At 38.1% G+C, this 21,824-nt stretch overlaps 1 protein-coding gene across 6 annotated transcripts in view; it reads right to left on the bottom strand.

Moving 5' to 3' along the window:
* LOC121725855 (homeobox protein homothorax) overlaps window positions 1-21,824 on the bottom strand; it is a 252,442-nt gene that overhangs the window by 176,043 nt on the left and 54,575 nt on the right. For all 6 annotated transcript variants that reach the window (XM_042112983.1, XM_042112982.1, XM_042112987.1 and 3 more), the window contains exon 6: window positions 20,333-20,503. In XM_042112983.1, coding sequence (XP_041968917.1) covers window positions 20,333-20,503 — 171 coding nt within the window. The remainder of the gene's footprint in view (window positions 1-20,332; window positions 20,504-21,824) is intronic.

Genomic DNA, 21,824 nt, shown 5'->3' with positions numbered 1-21,824 from the left:
CGATAACGTCGGATTCCACGTGGATTCACGGCCTCTCGACTTTATCTCGAATACATTGGACTGATAGTTAGGTGTCTATCTGAAATATATACTCGTCTACGTGTTTACGTGAAGTCAAATTATCAGCTTTACGAGCAAATATTGTTAGATTAGACCGGGCTGTAAAAATACATTCTAATTCGTGGCTCGCTGCATTAAAGTAATAAAGTTAATTATTCAAATCTCACACCTATAAGCTTTTGTGAGGTTGTAAATGCTTATCTCCAGTCAAATTTTCACTCAGTGTCGACGTTGTAAATGATGACGTAGAACCGTGGTAATAAGACTGAAAATAGTCTGCTTTAATCTCTTGGTCATCGTGACCTAGAATGCGGCGGGCACTTGCCAAATAATTGACAAGCATGTCATCTGAGCTTGTGGTGGGCTGCCAGAGGGTAAATTTCGCAACATGGACCGGACCTAATCTGAATAATTTTGAATGTAATCAGTAGTCACTGATTACCTTAAATTTTTTTGTGTTATATCGACTTAATACATCTGACATTATTATATACATTATACAGTACTCATCAATCACAATATTATAACGTTAAATTCTACCCACAGTTTATAAACACTCGTGCCGTGGTGTTTGTTGTCAGACTCCTGAAGTGCTAATATTATTACTGTAAGTCTGGCGCTATATTTAAATTATATAAAAAAAAGCTAATTTTTTATAATTTTTTAAGATCAGATTCCCTATATTAAAAAAAACAACAACAAACATAAACACGTTGCGCCAGACAGAAAGACAGTAATAATATTAGCACGGATATTATGGAACTATGGATATTTTCAAATAATAATGAAAAACACATTTTGCAGTGATTTAGTGAAAGAAAAAATATTTTGTAGTACGCGTGCAATTTAAATATAATCTTCCATACCTATGGACGATAATCAATCAAGAACAAATCAAGAAGAAAAACGAATAGCATATCAGCCACGACACGAATTTCGCGTTATGGTCTTTTTGCGATTGCCAGAACGCGTCGTGGCCGTTTTCATTAGAGCCACGACGCGAATTTCGCGTCGTGGCTGTTTCACTGTGACCACAACGCGTTGTGAGACATTTTTTCGCTCATTGAGCGATTTCGGTCTTTGAGCGTAACATATACAGTGTGTAATAAAAATAAGTGATAATACTTTAGGGTATGTACGTTTTCCTTGTAGAGAGTTCACTGTGAAAGTAGCAGCTCTGAAAGACGAAAATTTTTTTTCACTTTTGTATGGGCAAGGGCCCGAGCGACACGAATTTCCCCATACAAAAGTGAAAAAAAATTTTTGGTATTTCAGCGCTGCTACTTTTACAGTGAACTCTCTACAAGGAACACGTACACACCCTAAAGTATTATCACTTATTTTTGTTACACCCTGTATAAGTATGCATGTTCGGGTGGAATTTTGGAACTCAATTTTGAAGTAGAGATTGAACCGATTGAGCTAAAATTTTGCATACACGTTTAGTTTGGATGACAATGCAAGATATGTGACATGCATGGTATGGTGACATCACTCAAAATCCAATATGGCCGACCATCCAAGATGGCGAAATAGTTATTTTCTATCAATCAAAAAATACAATATGGTATTAAATGAAAGGGCTTTTTGAGAGTAACTCGAAAATGAATGTAATGTCATTCTACATCCAATACGGTGGCTCATTCAAGATAGGGAATAGTTATTTTTAAAGCACTTCTGCAATATGGGTATCAAATCAAGGGCTCATTGAGAGTAAATTGAAAGTAGTTTAGAGTCAAGTCGTGTCAAGTCGTGTCGAGTCGTGACGTGACGTGACCTGACGTGACGTAACGTGAAGTGACGTATCATGTTATGTCAAGTCAAATTCAGCCGAGTTTTAGAATATGCCTGGTTGAATCAGGATACTTTTGTTAAGTGAAAACGTCACGCAGAAATAAACGGAGTATAACAACTCACTAAATATAGACACGGTTTTTTCACTGATCAAAATTAAATACGATTTCTAAGGAACTAAGTAAATCAGATTTTAACAAATTCTTGAAACAAAACAAACTACAATCAAACAGATTAAGCAATCTAGCCAGAGATATTTAATCTAAAAACTTTTTGAAATTAAAAAGGTTTTATTTAAATACTCTAAAAAGAAGAAAATAGTTTTCTCCTTAAATATTTTAACTTCTCCTTAATTATTTTAACTTAATTATTATTATGTTAAAACGAATTTGAGTCTCGGCTGTTTGCCGGATAAATGATCCAGGTACGGGCTAATGCCAAGTAACCTGATTCACGTTAAGAATTATGATTGATGTGTGGGTAAAGATGAAGATGGGTTAAGGAGACGACGGACTATAGAACAGGTGTCAATGACGATTGATTTTTGCATTTGTATGTATGTATTTTTATGTAGATTTATTGTTTTCAAGGCAGAATGAAGAGTTTTGGGGATGACGCCGGTTGAGGATATAATCACAGTTACTATTATAACAGTATTCTGACGCCATATTTGCTTAATCTCATCTGCGAGGGGAATATATTTTTGTAATTTTTATTATTAGTATAACCTCAATATATTATACAATTTAAATGATAATAAAAGCTTGTCGCGAGACTTAACAACTAGTGAGTATTTAATAAATTTATTAAAATAATAAATATGAATGATGAACTTGACACATACATGCCAGGTTGGCCGACGGTGGCGTTGGAGCGGGATTAATGGAGGGACTTGGGGGGGTCTTTGCCCAGCAGTGGGGAAAAAATATAATACATATCAGTTTACTCAGTTAAATTACCTAGTACCTAGTTTACTTACAAGCTTTTATAATCATGTAAATTGTATAATATTTATTATACAATTTACATGGTTATAACTTAATAGTTAAAAAATATTTAAGGAGAAAATTATTTTCTTCTTTTTAGAGAAAGTATTTAAATAAAAGCAATTTTTTTTTTAAGTTTTTGATTAATATTTATTTGTAGAGTCCTTTAGTAATACACGTATTTCAGTGAAGTACGTGTGCTTAATATTTCCATTAATTTTTTTTGTTAAACTATGTTAGCTATAATTATTATTACTCTTAATTGTTAACCCTTCAAATGGTACTAGTTACAGTCAGCTCTGCTACCACGTCGAGCGACATCTCTTCAATTCCAACGTTAATAGTTTGATAGTCTCGATGAAGACCCTATGCTATCTGAAATTATCCAATCGGAATTCAAACCCGCATCAAAACAATTGGTTCATTCACCCGTCCATGAATCATTGGGCCCACGTTGGCAGCCATCCTAATGTGTGCAAGCGTATATCTTCCGCCGTCATCGTTTCATTCCTCGACTGTTTGTCGGCGACTGACGCTGCTGCTGTGACAAATTGACGAACGTGACGATCACCTCACTTCATTCATTCGCCTCTGGGCTTCATTTCGCGATAACGCTGCCTTTGTTTCCGTCTATTGCACGCCCTGGTCTCGTCGGGAGTCGGGACTAGATATGTTGGGTATCGATCATGGTGAAATATACGGCTGGTATTGTATATGGCTTCGCTTCGAGTTCGAAATTGGCTGAAATTATCTTTCCTATAACATGGTTTCGAAGGTTACTTATTAGGAGTATATTTCAAACAGTTGTAAAGAAGGAAGGCCTTACTGACTTTGTAGCATCGTATGAACATATAAAAGATGACATACGGCTCCATAACCGGGAGGTTGAACAAGATTTTGGTGAAAAACTTGTTAAATTCAAACACCCGTTGAGAACGCTGCGTCATTTTTTACCGGAGAACAACGGTCTCCGAATAATTCAGCTGCCGATAGTGGGTTCTCGATACATGAGCTCTCGATGCATGCAGGGTTCTCGATTTATGGATTCTCGTGCGTCTTTGGGAAGCTTCATGACGTGATGACTTACCTGTGATCAATTTTCGGAATATTATATAGGGTGCATTATAAAAACTAATTATATAATTTACAGCTATGAAGAAAAAGCAGGATTTAGTAAATTTCAAGTGTTGTCAATTGTCATAAAAACAATCCCATGTTACAAAATAACGAATTAACTACACAAATCAAATTTCATCGCACAAGTTGGGACTGGAAAATTGTTAGTGATAGGATAGTGTTGTTTAAGTCTACTACTGGATAGTTACCCTGAAAATTTTGCCAGGTGTAAACGAAACCAATCATTGTTTAAATTTATTTTCATTAATAATGCTTTTACATAAATGTCACATGGATGGCCCATCGTTCAGTTCATGCTCTTTTTATTTGAACTTGAATAAAAATAAAGATATTGAATCAACAAGTAATTAGCTGATTCAATAACTTTATTTTTATTTTATTGAATTTCAAATTGTTTTAAGGAACCCTAAAAACTAATTAGCGGTGAAATAATTAAATACTATCAGGCTGGCGGCGCACAAAAAACTTCAAGCTTTCCGATTTCGCTCCTCGTATTTCGAAAATCGTCGCGCGGTCATCTTTAAGACTGAATTCCCGAGGTGTCGTATCGAAAAACGATATATGGGCCCTCCGAAATTAATTTAAAATCAACTCTATTACTTAATATATATCCATCAATTTCTCTTGGCATGCTCATTTTAATAAAAGCAGTATTCGGCCCGAGTAGATTTGAGCCCTCGGCGGTGGTGTTACAGTCGAAATTGGGGTGTCCCTGGGCCGGGGTATGCGTTGAACAGTGAATTATTCGCGAGATAGTTCCGAAGATACGGAGGTTGTGTTCAAAACAAAACTATCCGGTCGAGCAAATTGAGCTTTCCAACGGATTTGAATCTCGCTAGAGCCGGACCGGCGCGGGCGACCATAAAGGTACTTACAATCAGACAAGCGACGACTATTTGTGTTTCGACATCACCTAGCCTGTTACTGCTGTGTTGTAAGCGACTTCAAATATTACCAACTGGATTATAATCCCAATACCTGCATCACTATTCACACGGTTACGTTAGATCATTTTATCAGCAGGTGTTTGGTACCAAACAATTGATAAAGCAGTAGCAGAAGAAATAACGCTGACAATACAGAAGAGGATAATACAGAAAACTTTCCAATAACAAACAAATATACTGACAAGCGAAAACTCCTAATTAAAAGCATAATATAGCGGACGTTTCGAAATCAAAAAGAGAACCAAACTGTTCGAACGCAACAGTTGATTCCATAATTCGGCCCAAACCTATCCCGAACCGAAAAATCCAAGTTTAAAAAGCTGCGTGTTCTAAATTTGAAATTGTAATACGGCCAGCAGCCGTAGTAATATTTGAAATTTAATAAAACGGAACCCGTTCGATCGCCACTTATACTTTTTAATTTTGTATGGCGACCTTTGATACGATCGGATGATGTTGTGTCCACTTTTTACATTTGCTGTGGCGTTTTTTGAACTTTCATATGTAATCCATAACGGAACATGGAATCGAATCTTTACCGTATTTTTTTCCAAAAAAAGCATTATTAACATGGCCTATTATATCAGTATCTACCTTAATTCCTACATTGACATTTAGAAAATGCCAACAATTTAAAGAGAGTAAGTTTCACGTTAAAAATGTTATCTGACATCTATTGAAGAGGTTGATAAGATTAAATTTATTATTTCTTGTAATGCTAAGTCGACACTGGCTGCTTCTAATTTTAAAACGAAAACATGAAGTCGAAAAACTAAAAAGTAAAAACACGTGGTGTCCCAAGTTCGTTTATATTTGGAACGGGCGAGAGGGAATCGCTAACTAAGCTTTTTTAAGATAACACCAGGACTCATAGAGAATCATATTTCATCTTTAACGAACGCTCAAAAGTTGTGGCAGCACACTACTTTCATTGTTGGAAATTTTACTCCAACGGCGAAGCAATTTTTCTAAGCCGGTGATATTTTGCGTGATCCGCGAAAATTAGAGGCATGGGAACAGCCAATAAGACGTGTGCGATCGGAATAAAAACGAGGTGTTTTTACATGATTCCCCCGTAAAACCGGCAAGAGGCGTAGTCAGCAACTTGCATCGCTCTCCGCTGAATACAAAATGTATTATAAGTGCACAATATTTGCATTTTGAATTACTCGCCCGCAGCCCGAAGCCGCTCGACGCGAGCGACGTGCGCATAACGCTCCGTCATTAGTGCTGCCAGCGTTTGTGAAAATTAGCCGCACGCTAATATTATTCTACCTTATCCTATCACATTCTTTATTATTTTCTTCAGGATAACAATATGAGAAAAAATTACTAAAAATTCTTGAATTGCTTCAGGTTTCAGACGTTTGTCAATTAGTTATTCATGTAAAACTAGTATCATAAAACGTTAACTTTAATTACAGTAAAATAAGACGCAAAAACTACAGGTAGCGTGCGAAAGTCGCCTAATAGTGAGTTCGGTGATCAATATTCTATTGACAAACTGTGGATTGTTATTCCGTCAACGGAATTCGAGATTGAACCTTGTTCATCACCTCCCAATTTATTCGCCTCCGCCAAGGATGATGGACATTTTTATTCATTCGATTCAGCCGGTGTCATAAGTAAATTCATCTGGCGACGTTTAGGAGCCGTAAACTCCGCGAAGGCTTCGAACTGCGTTGTTTATATTCAACCTGCAGATTTAGTATCTAGAATAGTTTATTCTATAACGGCCTCGGCCGCCATTAAGTTAATGCCGAGAATTATATTAAGCAAAGCGATCTCGGTATTTGTTGGTAGAGATGTCTCGACTTATCTGTGTACGGCATCACCGCGTGAGAAGCGCACAGACTTTAAACGGTCAATATTTATTTCCAGTTAGGTCTGTATATAAATGTCATCCTTAGGATTTTGCCTATAGGCACCCATCTATATTCTAAATAACTCCAAATTAATTACAGTTGAATTACTACTTGCTCTATCTTCATTTCATTTCATATTTTACTCTAGTACGATAACTGAGCAGCTGTTTACCACAGATGCAACATGCCAAAAAGCAAATACCCACATGTTGACGGTATATCTCACGGATGCGGATTTTCCACCAGTTTCCGCGAAGACCCTGAGAACGGCGAGGTGTCGCGTACGCATTATGTATTTAGTTTAGCACACGCGTGGTGCGAATGAACGGACAGACAGACATATCACCTCGCGACTCGCATAGCAAGTGAAACTAGCGTTAGAACGAAATATGCAGAAATGCTCAGAATTTAAGAAAAGTACGAAGTTACAAAGTTTACGAAGTTTACCAAGAACCCAAAAGAGTAAAAGAGGCAATAGACGACAAAACAAAGAGCCTTAAAAGTTTGATTATGTTTTAGGTGAAAATGATTCAGGCAGTGACTCAAAAGCAGCATCGGCGAGGCCCCAAAATCACTTTTTCTCTGGAATTTCCTGTAGTTACCGTAGCAGTTCTATGAACATCATATGTCACCTTGGCTAAAAGAATTAAGTATAATAACATAGAGGAAGTATAATTACAGCTTCACCGTAGTTATGAACACGCGATTTATAGCATAATTGCTTCTAAACCTAATGCTATAAACTCGCACATTAGCCCCAGCTAGCCACATAGAAAGGACCGTTCTAATTGTTGATTTGGATCTCAGGTATCAGTTTCCCCAGATAAAAAATTAGATAAATAGGTATTATATTGGTTAAGGTAAATGTGACTTATAATTCCAAATATTATGTTAATTTTACAAAATGAATTTAAAATCTATGACAAATCAAATACCAAGAAATAAAATGATGATGAAACAAAGTTTCGCCTGTCATATGCTACTTGAACCGCGCAATCCGTGTAATAAAGTAAAATCAACACTATTTCATTTGCATGTTTGCGATCATGCAACTTTTCAAATTCACAATTCATTGGATATCCTCATTCCACGCCGGAAATAAAAAAAAACTAGAAACTTAATTGATTGCAGAATGGGTGGTGTAGGCTGCATTAGGAAGTTTACACAACATTTCATAATTATTAAATAGTGCCTAACCGAAATTGCAAATTCGGGAAAGTTGCATACGTCTGTAATAAGGAGTACGTATTGAATATACATAATAGATATTATAAAGCGGCCTTAACTAAAACTTAAAATTGGCCATAAATAAAATAGCAACATTCAAATGTGCAAAATTTGGTGACACAAATTCCCCACTAATCACACAGACTTATTTGGTCACGAACAATGGTCAATAATCGAGTTTAAATCGCAGCCAGTTCGAGACAAGCATGTCATTATAATAGCGCCAAAACAAACATCGAACCCACGACACGTCCGCGACTACCGCATCAGTATTGTTCGGTGCATAAGCTCCAATTTTGTTCAGTTACTCGTTTACAGATCGCAACAAACTCGTTGGTACGTTGATATTGTATCTTGACGATCTATCTAATGATCTTCAGTTTTTTGACCGATATCGTGATGATCGTTAGAGTCATTTTAATTTGAAAATACTTTTCAATGTCTCAATTCTGTTTTTCGTCTTTAGTTAATAATAATAATATCTATGGGCGCTTCACACCACGTCAGTCTGGCCGCGTGGTATGTACCTGAAGGGCTTGTGTTACGGGTACTATACATATATTTAAGATTTTTATTATATAATACACATATTTAATACACATCCATGACCCAGGAACTTTGAAAACTTATTGTTCCGTCGGCGGAATTCGAATCCGCGACCCCCGGCTTGAGCTCCCAACAGCCCACCAACTGAGCCACAGAGGTCGTCAAATCCTGTTATTTGGATATACGCGCTAGAAGAGACAATATTTTAAATAAAGCGAGTGTTCCTGTCCTCGAATTCCAGTGGAGTATCAAAGCCGATGCGCGCGCGCCGGTGCCGGGTAGCCATCTGTCAACCGTCACGCGCGTACCTCCCCGCGACTCTCGTCGGTGCTAATTATAGCCCCCGCTAATTAATCAGGAGATACCCTTCACTCTTTTATTTCATCGTAGGAGTAGCTCTCGTTAATTGAAAAATTGGCAATTACGCCTCGTCTCAAACTTGTTTTTCAGTTTTCATTATTCGGCAATTTATCGACGACTCCGTAATGATAATTGCTGTCTACGCGGCACGCAACGACGTTGCCAACGTCCATCCGACTTTAATTTAGATCGATATTTATAAGCTATCTACGACGAACGAAGCGTTAGGCGGTGACATTTCGAAAGATTTTCATGTCAATAATGCGGGATGAGCTCCTCTCGCTCGAAGGTACCGCATCTTGAGATATATCATACGCACACGCGTCACGATTAGGCCATGGACAATGACAAACTGCGAGCTCATTGTGACAATTCGCAATCGAACGAGACGGCCGTATGCGACTCTAACGAGGGCAAGAGAGATGGCTCCTCACACGTGAGGTATAAAAACCGGAGTCGTTGATTTTATAATTTATTTGTTACACATTTGTCGTTGCGTGAAGATCGGGAGATACATGAGCTTTTTGTATGGGACCGGAGGGTTATACGCATCACATGTGATTTGAGGAATAATTTATAGTGTCTCTAGAGCGAATGGCGCTATGCCGTCGTAAACATGCAGTTTATTGAAGATATTACGGCACTTAATGCGGAGCGACCGCAATGAGCTTCATAAACTCGGGAGAGGACTTTGTTTAATGACATTCTATTTTCGTAAAATAATAACGACAGGATTATTTATAGATATGACTTTCTCGGAATCTGTACATCATTTGTAATTGGCATATTTTATAGGACTATTACTGGAATTTTCTGTTCATATTGCGGCTAACTTGCGGCTAAAATTTGATTCACACATAACAACTATTAATTGTATTACAAAGACCTCAAGTCTGCTGTTAGTTGTAATTTCCGAAACACAATATCACGTTTGACTCTATAAATCCAACAGATTCATCATGGAAGTTTTCATTTGGCGCCAAATCGCTGTCGGACACGACGCGCCCGCCATATTTCAAGCGCGCCTGAGATATACAGTGCGTTTTATCAATGCATCGTCGCAATGATTTCTATGATTTATAAGTAATTATTGCGCTAGTTAATGTCGTTTTCATGGCGCATTCGCAGACGTCGTCAGGATCATCTCATTTTTAATTTATGGCCATAATTTACAGCCTTTCTTATACTTTTAGCTGCGAGGATTTACCTTAATTATATAAATGGTACTTTAAAATATTATGATCATGTTTTATACAATTTCAAAGAGGAATCCGATGTGCATGCAAAATGGAGAGATCATGGACCAATTTTGAATTATATTATTATAACATCCGTGGTAATTACATCAAAATATGCTACTACTATTCAACGAAAATTCTTTGGCTCATACGAAGATTTGACAAACGAATGACGACAATTATACTGAATCACTAATAAACTTAAAACTAAGAGTTGAACGCCCTTCAGGCGATCCTGACAGTTTACGTGGCGAGCCCAACCGGGGATAAAATATAGCTCGCGCTCAGACGGACACCGTAGTGGCGGGCGAACACGGGCTGGGGAGGGCAGGAGGGGGGACTATCCACAAATAGCAAGTGCGGAGCAAAACAATACCGACGCGATATTATGGTACGGTACACTTCAAAATTTGACTGGGCTTTGCTTTTTAAGCACTTTTCGTTATCGCTTGCATTTCATTCCTCTTTTCGAAGTTTTGTTTTGGGAGTTTTATTTCTGTACTACCAAATTTAACAGTGCTGACTGCTGATGAACCCTTCTGGATACGACTATATAAATGCAGACTTATATAGTTGTATCCAGAGTAGTGTTTGGATCAAGAGGAATTATAGCTACTAATGTGATTGACCTGATTTTAATCTCTTCAAATCTTAGTTTATGGTTATTTTAATTTGTATATTTCAATATTGTCATTAAACTATTTAGGGAAATCGATGATGTTACTGCCACAACGTTTTAAATGTCTCGCGGCAACCGGAGTCGTAAAAATACAAATTAATTTAATTTTCAGTACAAACAAAGTCACTAAAGACTCGCATATAAATTATGCGTATGCGCTCAGCAGCTCGTCAAAGTATTTTCAGATGCTACTGCTTGAACGTAATTTACGGCGAAATTCGGAAGCACAATAAATAAGACGAATTTATTATTGTTACGGCCAAGTTAGAGAGCAGGTGAGCCGTCGGCGAGCGTACGTAATGGAAATGGGACGTTTCGTTTATACTGAACAATATTTACAACGGCATAATAAGACAAAGAAACATGGATACAGTTTATATATAATATAGGGACAGACGGACGAGCGACAGCCGCGAGACGAGCTATAAATAAATAATGCGCTAACATTTTATTATTATCATCATACTCGAAGCACGTGCGGCGGCGGCGAGCGGCGACATTCCGGCAGGCGCGGGCGCTCCGAGATTCACAAATAACACTGATGCAGGAGATGCACTCTCCAGTCTCCAATTCCCGTAGCCGCGATACTCTCCACTCCAGGATAACGAATTAGACTACGTCCAGAAACAGAATATATTATGAATTATGATTATCGATCCTTTCTTCGGTATCGCCAGTCTTGGTAGCTTTATTAGAATTTTGTAGAGCTTTGAATTGCAGCATTGTGTTTGTAAACTTTTTAGTATTTATGTTTCGAAGTTCTTTTGTCATAAACAATATATTTTTTTATAAAAGTGAACGAAATTGAAACGAATTTGAAAATTGTAGTAACAAGACTATTCTTGTTACTACAATTTTCAAAATTCCATTATTTCTTTAGTATAGTTCCTTACGGTCGGCCACAAACTGTCCTAGCTCTATCCAGTCTAATGCTTAATTTATTCAGCATTCATATTCAAGTTCTCCTCAACATTAAATAAATAATTTATACTATTAAACTCGAGAATCTCTCTCCCAGGATCTTATCTAGTAACGGTATACCCAATTAGTGGATACAGATGAAATCAGTTTGGAAGAATTCTTGGAATTCGCTGGCCTAAATACAGCAAACTGACAATCTCTGGGTCCTGGTCTAAGACCTTGAACATAGGAAAGGTTAGAATACGGCCTATGAACCCACTGCTGACATTAAATATTCTATTTGAAGAAAGACAATCGATAACACTATGTAGATGATCTAAAATACTGCATATTGATCAACCGATGCTTATTTTAGATAAGCTAACAAAACATCTGTATAATGTACACTTGTTGTGTTTACTCAGATGATATTTACAATAAAGCGTCGCCTCATTGGTCATAATTTTAATAGCTAAATTTCACGATCATCTAGATCATACATCTTTGCCTCGGTGAGTATTAGTACAAGATTCTTGGCACTGAAAACCTTTAAGGGTATTCGAGAGTCACTCAATAAGCGGCCTAAATGCACGAACGAAAAGTTCAATTTCGTTCACTAGTTCCTCGTACGATCGGTGCAATTGCTACACCGAGCGTCGAGCTTAGCGTCAATAAAAATGTCATAAAATCAGATCCAGCGACAAAGTGGACGTTGTGCATTAGGAGTTAAGGTCGCTTGTGCGTCTCTCGTGTGTTTTATCGCAGGAACGTGTGAAATAAAATCATGCGTGTGCACACATTCGTTAAGAATTGACACTTATTAAGGGACATAATTTTTTTAATTGGCATGACGACATCACTTTATTTAGCTGGCCACTTGACATTGTTTGATTTGGAATTCTCGTCGGGGGCTCCGCGTCAATCACTCTGACACTCGACGATCGCTTAAAGTATCTGATCTTGTTTGTTTAACTCTTGACTTCTTAATGCTAACAAACAAATTACCCGAGCGAAAAGAACGACAGTCGTAGAAAATTATGTCATAAATAGCTTACCGACTAATCTATGTTTACGAATATCTGATCGTTATGGCAATAAAGAACGAGAGGAATCTCTAATTATATTTGAAATAACAATAAACTATCGTCCCCAGCTTCGAAGGACTCAAGAGAAGAATGTATCATTATTTCACCTGATCTTCTCGAGCGTCTCCAAAATATAGCAGGACCAGATATAAACATCATCGTAACGACGGCTTCCTAAGTTTTTCTGACGGGATATTTAACATTGAATGGGAAACAATTAACATCGAGACGTCGGTAGCGTGCCCGATTTGACGATGATTGTAAAAAATTGTAAGGCAATTGATTTTCAAGTAATATTCAGAAGTCGGATCGAAATTGAAATGAGAAACGAGTCCGCTATCGATAGCAACAAAAACTATTGTGGGCAAATCATAAGCTGAACCGTTCCAAATTCAAATTGCCCGATTCGGATTTGGAATAAGAGTGCGATTGGCCTCCGAGCGCCGAGCGCCGAGCGCGTGACCAATCGCTAATTAGAAAATGTGTTCAACGATGTGCTTTTACGGAAGCCGATCGGTGTTCTATAATTAAACTTTTAAATTTAATTCAAATTTTTGATTTTGGACGCACTATTTCACTTCTGGTGTTACTGTGGCCAGTTATCTACAGTTATACATATTTTATTTTATTAGTATTAAAAAAAAAAACGATGAACGTCTCGTTCGAGTTTGATTTACAATTAAGATATAATTTTAATCCTGGTTCAAAGCTTTTTCTGCCAATTGTTTTTAAACTACTTTACTTCCCTCCTTATGTTATTTTCGCTAACCTCATTTTAGACTGCCTACATAAGTAGTAAGTACCTCTACATAGAGCACTATCTCGCATCTCGGAAATCAGTCAAGCTCGGTCGGGGCGGGCGCAGGACGGAAATCTCCCTGGTTCACCAACAAATAGCACTGCGGGGCGCTGCCGGCCCCTAATGTCACGCCACGGTGGTTCCGTCGAGTAAAATAAATACACGACCAAAAGGAAATATTGCACTTTTTAAGGGATTCAATTTCCGTCTCGCACGGACGTTTCAATTTCTGCGTATGGGGGATATATTGTAAATAGGGAAATTCCGCTGCCACCAGCGGGGCTAAAATGGTCACATTTAGCAATTCCTCTCAATCAATTCAGCAAATGAATTGTCAAAACTGTCAAACTGACAAATGTCAAATCAGTACAAAAATACAGAAATGAATGCAAGCAGAGTTGCATTTTGCGATTTTATAAAAATGAATCATATTATGATTCATATCATAATTCTTCAAAGCGACCATTTTAGCCCCGCAGAACCGCTGCTCGGCATTTGTATATTGCTGTTTACATGAAATACTTCATCATCAGACTATTGCCCTCCACTATTATACGTACATAGAACATTCAGTACATCCTCATTATATGGAACCACAATATATTATGTAATATTATTCTATCAGTTACGGTTGAAATCGGTGTAGAGTTTATTCTTCACTTTCGGTTTCAAAGACCCAGTTGAGCAATCAAAATATCTCACACTTTCTTGTGTTGTAAAATATAATGGAAGGGTTTATTACTTAAAGTAATAAATACCGTAAATCTTTTTTAAACGCAACACATCAACCTTACGACAGGCCACAAATAAGTTCTGTTATAGTTGCAATAAGGAACGCAGCTGGTTTAGCGAAAGTAATTTTATATTTGATGCAGGTTCTGCAAATTATGAAATATACAACTTTATTATGTTCAAAATTATAAAATTTAAATAATTATGACAATAATACTTAAAATATTAACAGTAAAAAGATTGTTTTTGTGATACTAATAGAGAATCCCCTACCCATTTCCCTTACCTACCCTCTCCTATTTCCTTCCCTACCCTTCCCTTATTCCTTCCCTACCCTCCCCTATTACCCTATTCCCTCTTAAAAGGCCGGCAACGCACCTGCAGCTCTTCTGATGCTGCGAGTGTCCATGGGCGACGGAAGTTGCTTTCCATCAGGTGACCCATTTGTTCGTTTAAAGTTTATTACATAATATTTAGGCCCTGCAAAAATAATAAGTACCTACCTAATGCAAAAAGTATCTATGTACTTTTACTAATGACATTTGAATAACAGATTTATACAATTTCACATAATTAGTTGGGATTGAATGTAAAGTTGAATGTAATTAATTGACTGTGAGCTGTGAGCTTGCCGGCCCAAATCGGCTCGGGCAAATCGAATTTCTAACGAAGTTCTCACGTGGCACCATGGACCGACACCGAAATACGAATGTTAAACAACAAAATGTTATGTGAAACACGGCATGCTAATTTAATTAATTTTCACCAACAATTGTTGTTTTGCCGTGAGAAATTAAGTTAACTCACTGTTTTGCCTAACGTAAAATAAATTAGCAAAATATTCGGTATAGAGTACAGAGTACTCTATACCGAATATTTTGCTAATTTATTATTATTATAAAAATACACTACATTATTATAAAAATCTTAAATATACGAGTATGTATAGTATGGGGGCATTAAATATATTTCCGTTGTCTGATACCTGTAACACAATTCCTTCAGGTACTTAGCACGTGGCCAGACTGACGTGGTGTGAAGCGTCCATAGATATTATAATATTATTTTTAAGTATAGATATTATTGTGGCGTATAGACAAGACCTTGCTAGAAAATTCTTTGCAACTTTTCGTGTACTGAAAAAGTTTTCGAAAAACTATTTTACTCTTGTGCTCTTATTTTCAAATTACAGGTGTTTGGTGCTCTTCGAAGAAGCCGTTATACTTCAATTTCAACCTGACTGATGATGATTCTTCCATACTCATTACATTGATGACATCTTTGTTTGACAAAAGAAGTAATATTTTAAAAGAAAAGTTGATAAGGAAAATACTACATTATATGCCTATTCTATTAATGTGACTATTAATAAAACTGTATTAGCACTAATTGCTATTAATAGAATTTTGCGATTGAGCCTTAGGAGAGTCGTAAAGTAGTAACCGCAGTACAGCCAATGGTTGCTCATAAAATTTGTTTCAGCGAGTCTATTGGTAGTTTTCCAACCAATGCTCGTGCGTTCCAGATTTAAAAGCGACGGTTTACGACCGTCAGGCGGCATTTCGATGTTTTGGCGCCAAAATAGTTGGCCAAGATGTTCTGTTTGTTGATTTTTCATGAAAAATGACAGTCCCACTAAAAGTCCAAATAGGTTTATGACTACAAAACAAATCATATTTTCAAAACTAGCTCTATAAACTAAGTTTTAAATGAGAAAGGTGTGAAAAGAAAAATAATATAGGTCATAATTATAACACTCATATATGAAGAGACCGAACTATAAATTCCATATTAATTGAACAAACCATAAACGTACAACCTCAAACCTGCGTGATAAAAGTGTCTAGTAAAATGTAGTAAACTTGGCCCTCAGGTCGTGTGTAAGGGCCTAAACATATTCGCATAATGAAGCTGTTACGATGGATGCAATAGGAGTAACAAACGTGGTAAACACATCAGCTAAATACTAATTAGTAACGAGGGATTTATGCAACAACTTGCCTCGTAAAATCGCGAAGGTGAGGGACAATTTACTGGGCCATAAACTGAAGGTAGGGCTGACTGACGGATTGACAACTGCTGCATTTATGTCGTGCTTGACATTATAATTAATTAGCGCCAAGCAGTCTCTTGTTGGAATCCTTTGTTTCCCCTGGCGTTTGGCTCCGACTGGAAATTATCTCTAATAATGTAACTTTAGGGTAATCTTATTAATAAATGACTTGTAATGTTCAATTTTGCATGATTTTAGGTCATTGACTTACTATGGTCTTAGTCCTATTTATCACTTGCACAAAGGAACACCTAATTCTTGGCAACTAATTGTAGCGTCGTATTGTGAAATATGATCACGTCCGTGGGGTGTGATGTGCTGTAATGGGCGTCTGATGTCGCTGGTAATCCGCCGAGCATTGTCAGCGTCACCCGGACCGGGACGAATTGCTGTCCTGTCCAAATCCTGTCCCCATTCTGTCCCCTGGCATGTCCCCTTTCTTTTATTATTTCGGCACCAGCACATGCATTATTCATTTGCTCCTATATCTTGTGATTTATTGTCGGTTTGTTTGTTTATCGGGATTATTATATCGAGTAATAAAAATTAATTTGTGTTACTGCTTGCTATTAGTGATTGTCTCGTAAAAATTAAAAATAATCTTAATCATGTAAGTACATTGTACAGTGTAGACACTTCGTGAATATTGCAAAATGAAAGCTTGTCTGGCAGCTGGCTATTCTAGCGGCTTGTTGTATCCTTAAATCTTACGGTCAATATAATCAATATCATGTTTGCAGATAAGTCATACAATTTATGTAAATAAATAATAATATCCAAAACTCTATATCTCATTATTACCATATTGGTATATATATGGCAATCTCCACCTAGTCATAAAGCAATCTTTACCAATAATATAATTTGTTAAGAATCTTGAAGCCATTACCGTCGTCGTGGAGGCGTGTAAACATCAGGGCTATTACAATGATCCCAATTACCTCCCAGCAGCCCCCGGCAGCCCCAGGCAGCCCCCCGCGGACTCCAATCGGCATCCATCAAACGTCAATGGCAGACGATAAAAAATAAATAAAATATCAGATTGTCGCGTGGAACTGAAAAGAATCCGCCATGTTTTGAGACGGCTCCCTCCGCGCACTGTGGTTTAGAAAATATTCTTGTGTCTACATAAGGGTCGTTGGAATTTGCTGATGCTCTCTGATAAGATGTCGGAATCATAATATGAGGAGATTGTTCAATAAAATTAAATCTCAATGTAGGCGTAAGTCAATATGTAATAGAACTTTTATAACCGTCATTAGATACTGATACCTGAATGCCACTTTCATCAGCAGTAAAAGTCACCATGTGACATTTCACTCGCTTTTGGAATGCATTATCTAATACAGGTGTTCGGCGGAGCGGCCCGTCAAATTTATGCTTTTAATCAGAATATTAACATGTAGACGAGCACATTAAAATATTTTATGGCAGGTTAATGTTTGCATTAGTCATTTGGGCTCGACTCGATGACTGATTGGTGAAATTAGAAATTCAAATGTTATTAGCTGAGATAGTTAATGAACTCCAGAAGATTTGGGAGACATCTCGCAATTAGGAAAAGTTAAATTCTCGAGATAAGAATTGGAATATTCTACGACAAAATTTCTTAAAAGCACTCCTGTATATTGCGGATTCGAGTTAGAGTAATAAAAATACTGCGCCACAGTGCGCCGAGGGATCGGGCAGAAGAATACCACAAAGATTAGCGCGCGGGGTGCAGTAAAGAAACAATTTTCCGGCTTTCCTGCGCGCCGGGGGAGCCCGGGGTTTATGGAATACAGCGACATGATAAAAATACGATATTCCACTTTAAAACATTGCGGGTCCTATTTAACCTCCCTTTACGCCTTTGAAATGTTTAACAAGTTTATTTTTATATTTCGGGGGATATTTCCCTGGAAATTTTTGGTAATTTTCTGCTGCCACAAAGGGTGGAAAATGTAATGATTATGTCTGCTTATTTGCCTTTAAGCCTGTAAGAATTAATTATGAAGATTATTGTCTATCTTCTGCTTCCTCTTTTTCTTCTAACAAATCGTTAAAATTCCCAGGAACTTTTGGCTTTCACACATCTTTAGCAGCTATATCTCTATGGTTACTAGTGAATCGTGATTGGTCTTAAAATTACAAAATAAACTGCATTTTATTTCAAACAGAACATTTTATTATCTTATCCGCTCAGAAAATAAAAAACCACATTGACATACAAGATGGACGTACACCGTACATACGAGTTAGGTTTACGAAGGTGTGTTTAAAACAACGCTGCAACGATCTTACTTAACTAAAACTCATATACAGACAAAGTCGGACACAGAATTAGTTCGTCGATTGAGGATGGCCAGTAACATCGAGAAATAATATATAACACAAACAAAACAATTCAGTCTCAACACCAAAAACATATCTTATTCAACAAACAAACATACGAGTGACCAATTCTGTGAACGTCGCCTCTGACAGTGACAGTTCAAAAAACATGTCGGCCGAAGTCACGCGCTGTAATGGCGGCCGTGACGTCACAGAATTGGCGCGAACGGCCACGTGATAATCCGCGAAATATAATATATTTTATCTAAGCGATGAATTTGTTAGGCTTATTTTCGAAAACCGTGTTCATGCAATGTACAAAAATACAGCAAATAATCTTAAATATTAGAAGATTTTCTCTTATCGAATTAGGGAGAAAGTTATAGAACAACATATTACGACACTATTTTTTTTTCGTAGAAGCATCTAAATCTCTATTCATAACGCACATACATATAGTTTATTTTATCCGAATAGTAATCGCTCCAGTTATGATCGTCTGCACTTATTCGGGCCTGCGAGCGCGCGGTGCCTTGAACTTGTGATTCACAATGTTCATTGTATTCCTGTGCAGCAGCATACAGGACTATAATGTAGAGGGCTTGTTTTTTGAGTTTTGACATTGCCTCCGCCACCAACCTTAGACAGGAAGGTGGTACAATGACGTGCAACTCGTCTCGCACAAACGGTTCCTAGCAGGCTGGACGCGCAGACGATCAGAACTGGACCAATCTAAAATGTATCAATAATTACACCTAGCGTATACTGAATACGTATATTCCTTGTAACTAACTAACTCCTCCGTGTTAGTGACCGCGATACCGTCTATTACGTATATGATTCACTAGACGACACGAGGCCGCCTAGCATCTACCACCGATAAAATCAAGGACAATAATAATTTAAAACTCTTAAGTAACTCTTATTATCTCACTTAGGCAAGTTAAAGTTGTTTTTTTACGTATACTTCGTTTTCCAATAGTTTCCCGTTAACCTAAACGCGTTACTCTAAGCTCGATTGTAACCGCAGCTGAAGGTCCTCGGGCGGCGCGGGCGCACCGGCCCCGCCCGGTCGTCGATCACTATATTAATTACTCGCTAAATATTACTTTATAATTAGTATACACATATTACAATCAACGTTATACGTAGTTTAATCGTATACATAAATTTCGGCGCAAAACAAATCGGGAACATCAGCGCGGATGTCCGTCAGCGAAACAGTGGTCGCCGAGCCGGGTCGCGGCTCGGCGACGCACCCACACACCCCTTCACTGCATGTGATTTTACTTTTTAATTTGGAAATGAAACCAGCAACGGTACAGTGCTAGAGGTTGGCCAATTGCAAAAACGAAGATTTGATCTAAAGGACACTTAAACTAGCGGCCGCTCCACGGATTTCGGAGACGAACTCCGAAGCCCGAGGAGGACCGAGCGCGTAAAGCTAGGGAGGCGGGACGTTAACTAAAATGCGAGCACCCCCTTAGAGACTTCGTTTTTGCAATGGCCAAACTAAGAACAGGGGTGCACGAGATAGCTCGTGGTCGAATTGGGTGCTAGCTGGGGATCGCGCCTCTGAATCAGATGGGATTTGCTATAGGGGGTACTCACGACGTCGGGGGTGGAGGCGCCGTCGTGGCTGGAGTCGGGCGCGGAGCGGGGCTCGCCGTTGGTGTCGGGCGGCCGCGCCGATTCCCGCTCGTCGATCACCAGGTCGATCGGCATCTTGCCCTTCAGGCAGCTGATGTAGCGGTGACAGAAGTTGTCACAAAGCTCGTGCACCTGCCGAACACACGGAGCGTTACTCGTCTGCTGCCAACTTAGCTGATAGATCTCGTAAGATGGCGTCAGCTCTCGAAATATCAGTGCCAATAGTAGACATGAAGTCCGTCTTCACGCGGTTGGTCCATGATGGATAAACACGATAGTCATGGACCAACGTTCGGTATTCGAATACCTCCATGATAGCGTTTGCAATTGCATATGGACGTTGGTCACAGTCCACAGACTCTACAGATTCGTAGCTGCTTGTGTTGGTCCATCATGGGCCAACTCGGAGAAGCAGTTTATTATTATTTCCGATGTAATCACTTTCAATCCAGCAATAAGGTTGAATTATTAGGGTTACGTACCCAAAGGGTAGAAACGGGACCCTATTACTATTTACAAAGACTTCGATGTCTGTCTGTCCGTCTGTATGTCCGTCCGTCCGTCTGTCCGTCCGTCTGTCTGTCTGTCTGTCTGTCTGTCTGTCTGTCCGTCTGTCTGTCTGTCTGTCCGTCTGTCTGTCCGTTTGTCTGTCTGTCCGTCTGTCTGTCTGTCTCCAGGCTGTATCTCAAGAACGGCTATAGCTAGATTTCTAAAATTTTCACAGATTGTGTATATCTGTTGCCGTTTTAACAACAAATACTAAAAACAAAATAAATTAAATATTCAAGGGGGCTCCCATACAACAAACGTAATTTTTTGCTCAATATCAGTAATGGCAATAGGTAGGCACTTGAAATATTCATAAAATACTCAGTTGTATTTATAATTTAATAATTAATAATAATATTTAAATAAAACAAACAATCACCTAAAAACACACGCAGTTTTATATTGACAAAGTAAAAATGCTGATTCTTTCAGAGAATCAAGATTTTTTTTCTAAGTTTAAGATAGACGTATAGAATATTTTACAACAACATCGGGCTGTGTAAGTGTATACTTTAATATGACCTTTGACTTACAAGTTAAAACTACCATTCAATAAAAAAAAACAATAGAAACAAAGGAACACATTCGAAGCCAGCCAACTGTCGCGCTTACGTGCGCTTGTAAAAAGACCAATAAAAAACTTATTACAAAGGTAAATAATTTTTTACCCGCTAATAAAATTTGACCCCCACGAGCATATTAATTTGTTCGACGGGGTCTTATAAATTTTCATAGACTTCATTAAGTTAGAAATTAACATAGAGTCATAAAAAATGTAACGAAATTTTTTGATATCGCCTGCAACTCACAGCTCACAAGTCACAGGGCGAGGAGTGCGGCAGGTGAGGGCGCCAAGCGCGAGACGCTCGTAACATCTCGGCGGATTCTAAAATAGAACGGAGCG

This window comes from Aricia agestis, chromosome 4, assembly GCF_905147365.1.
Source record: "Aricia agestis chromosome 4, ilAriAges1.1, whole genome shotgun sequence".
Lineage (NCBI taxonomy): Eukaryota > Metazoa > Arthropoda > Insecta > Lepidoptera > Lycaenidae > Aricia > Aricia agestis.
The sequence above is the reverse complement of the archived record's forward strand: the minus strand, read 5'-3'. Positions and strand labels throughout refer to the sequence as shown.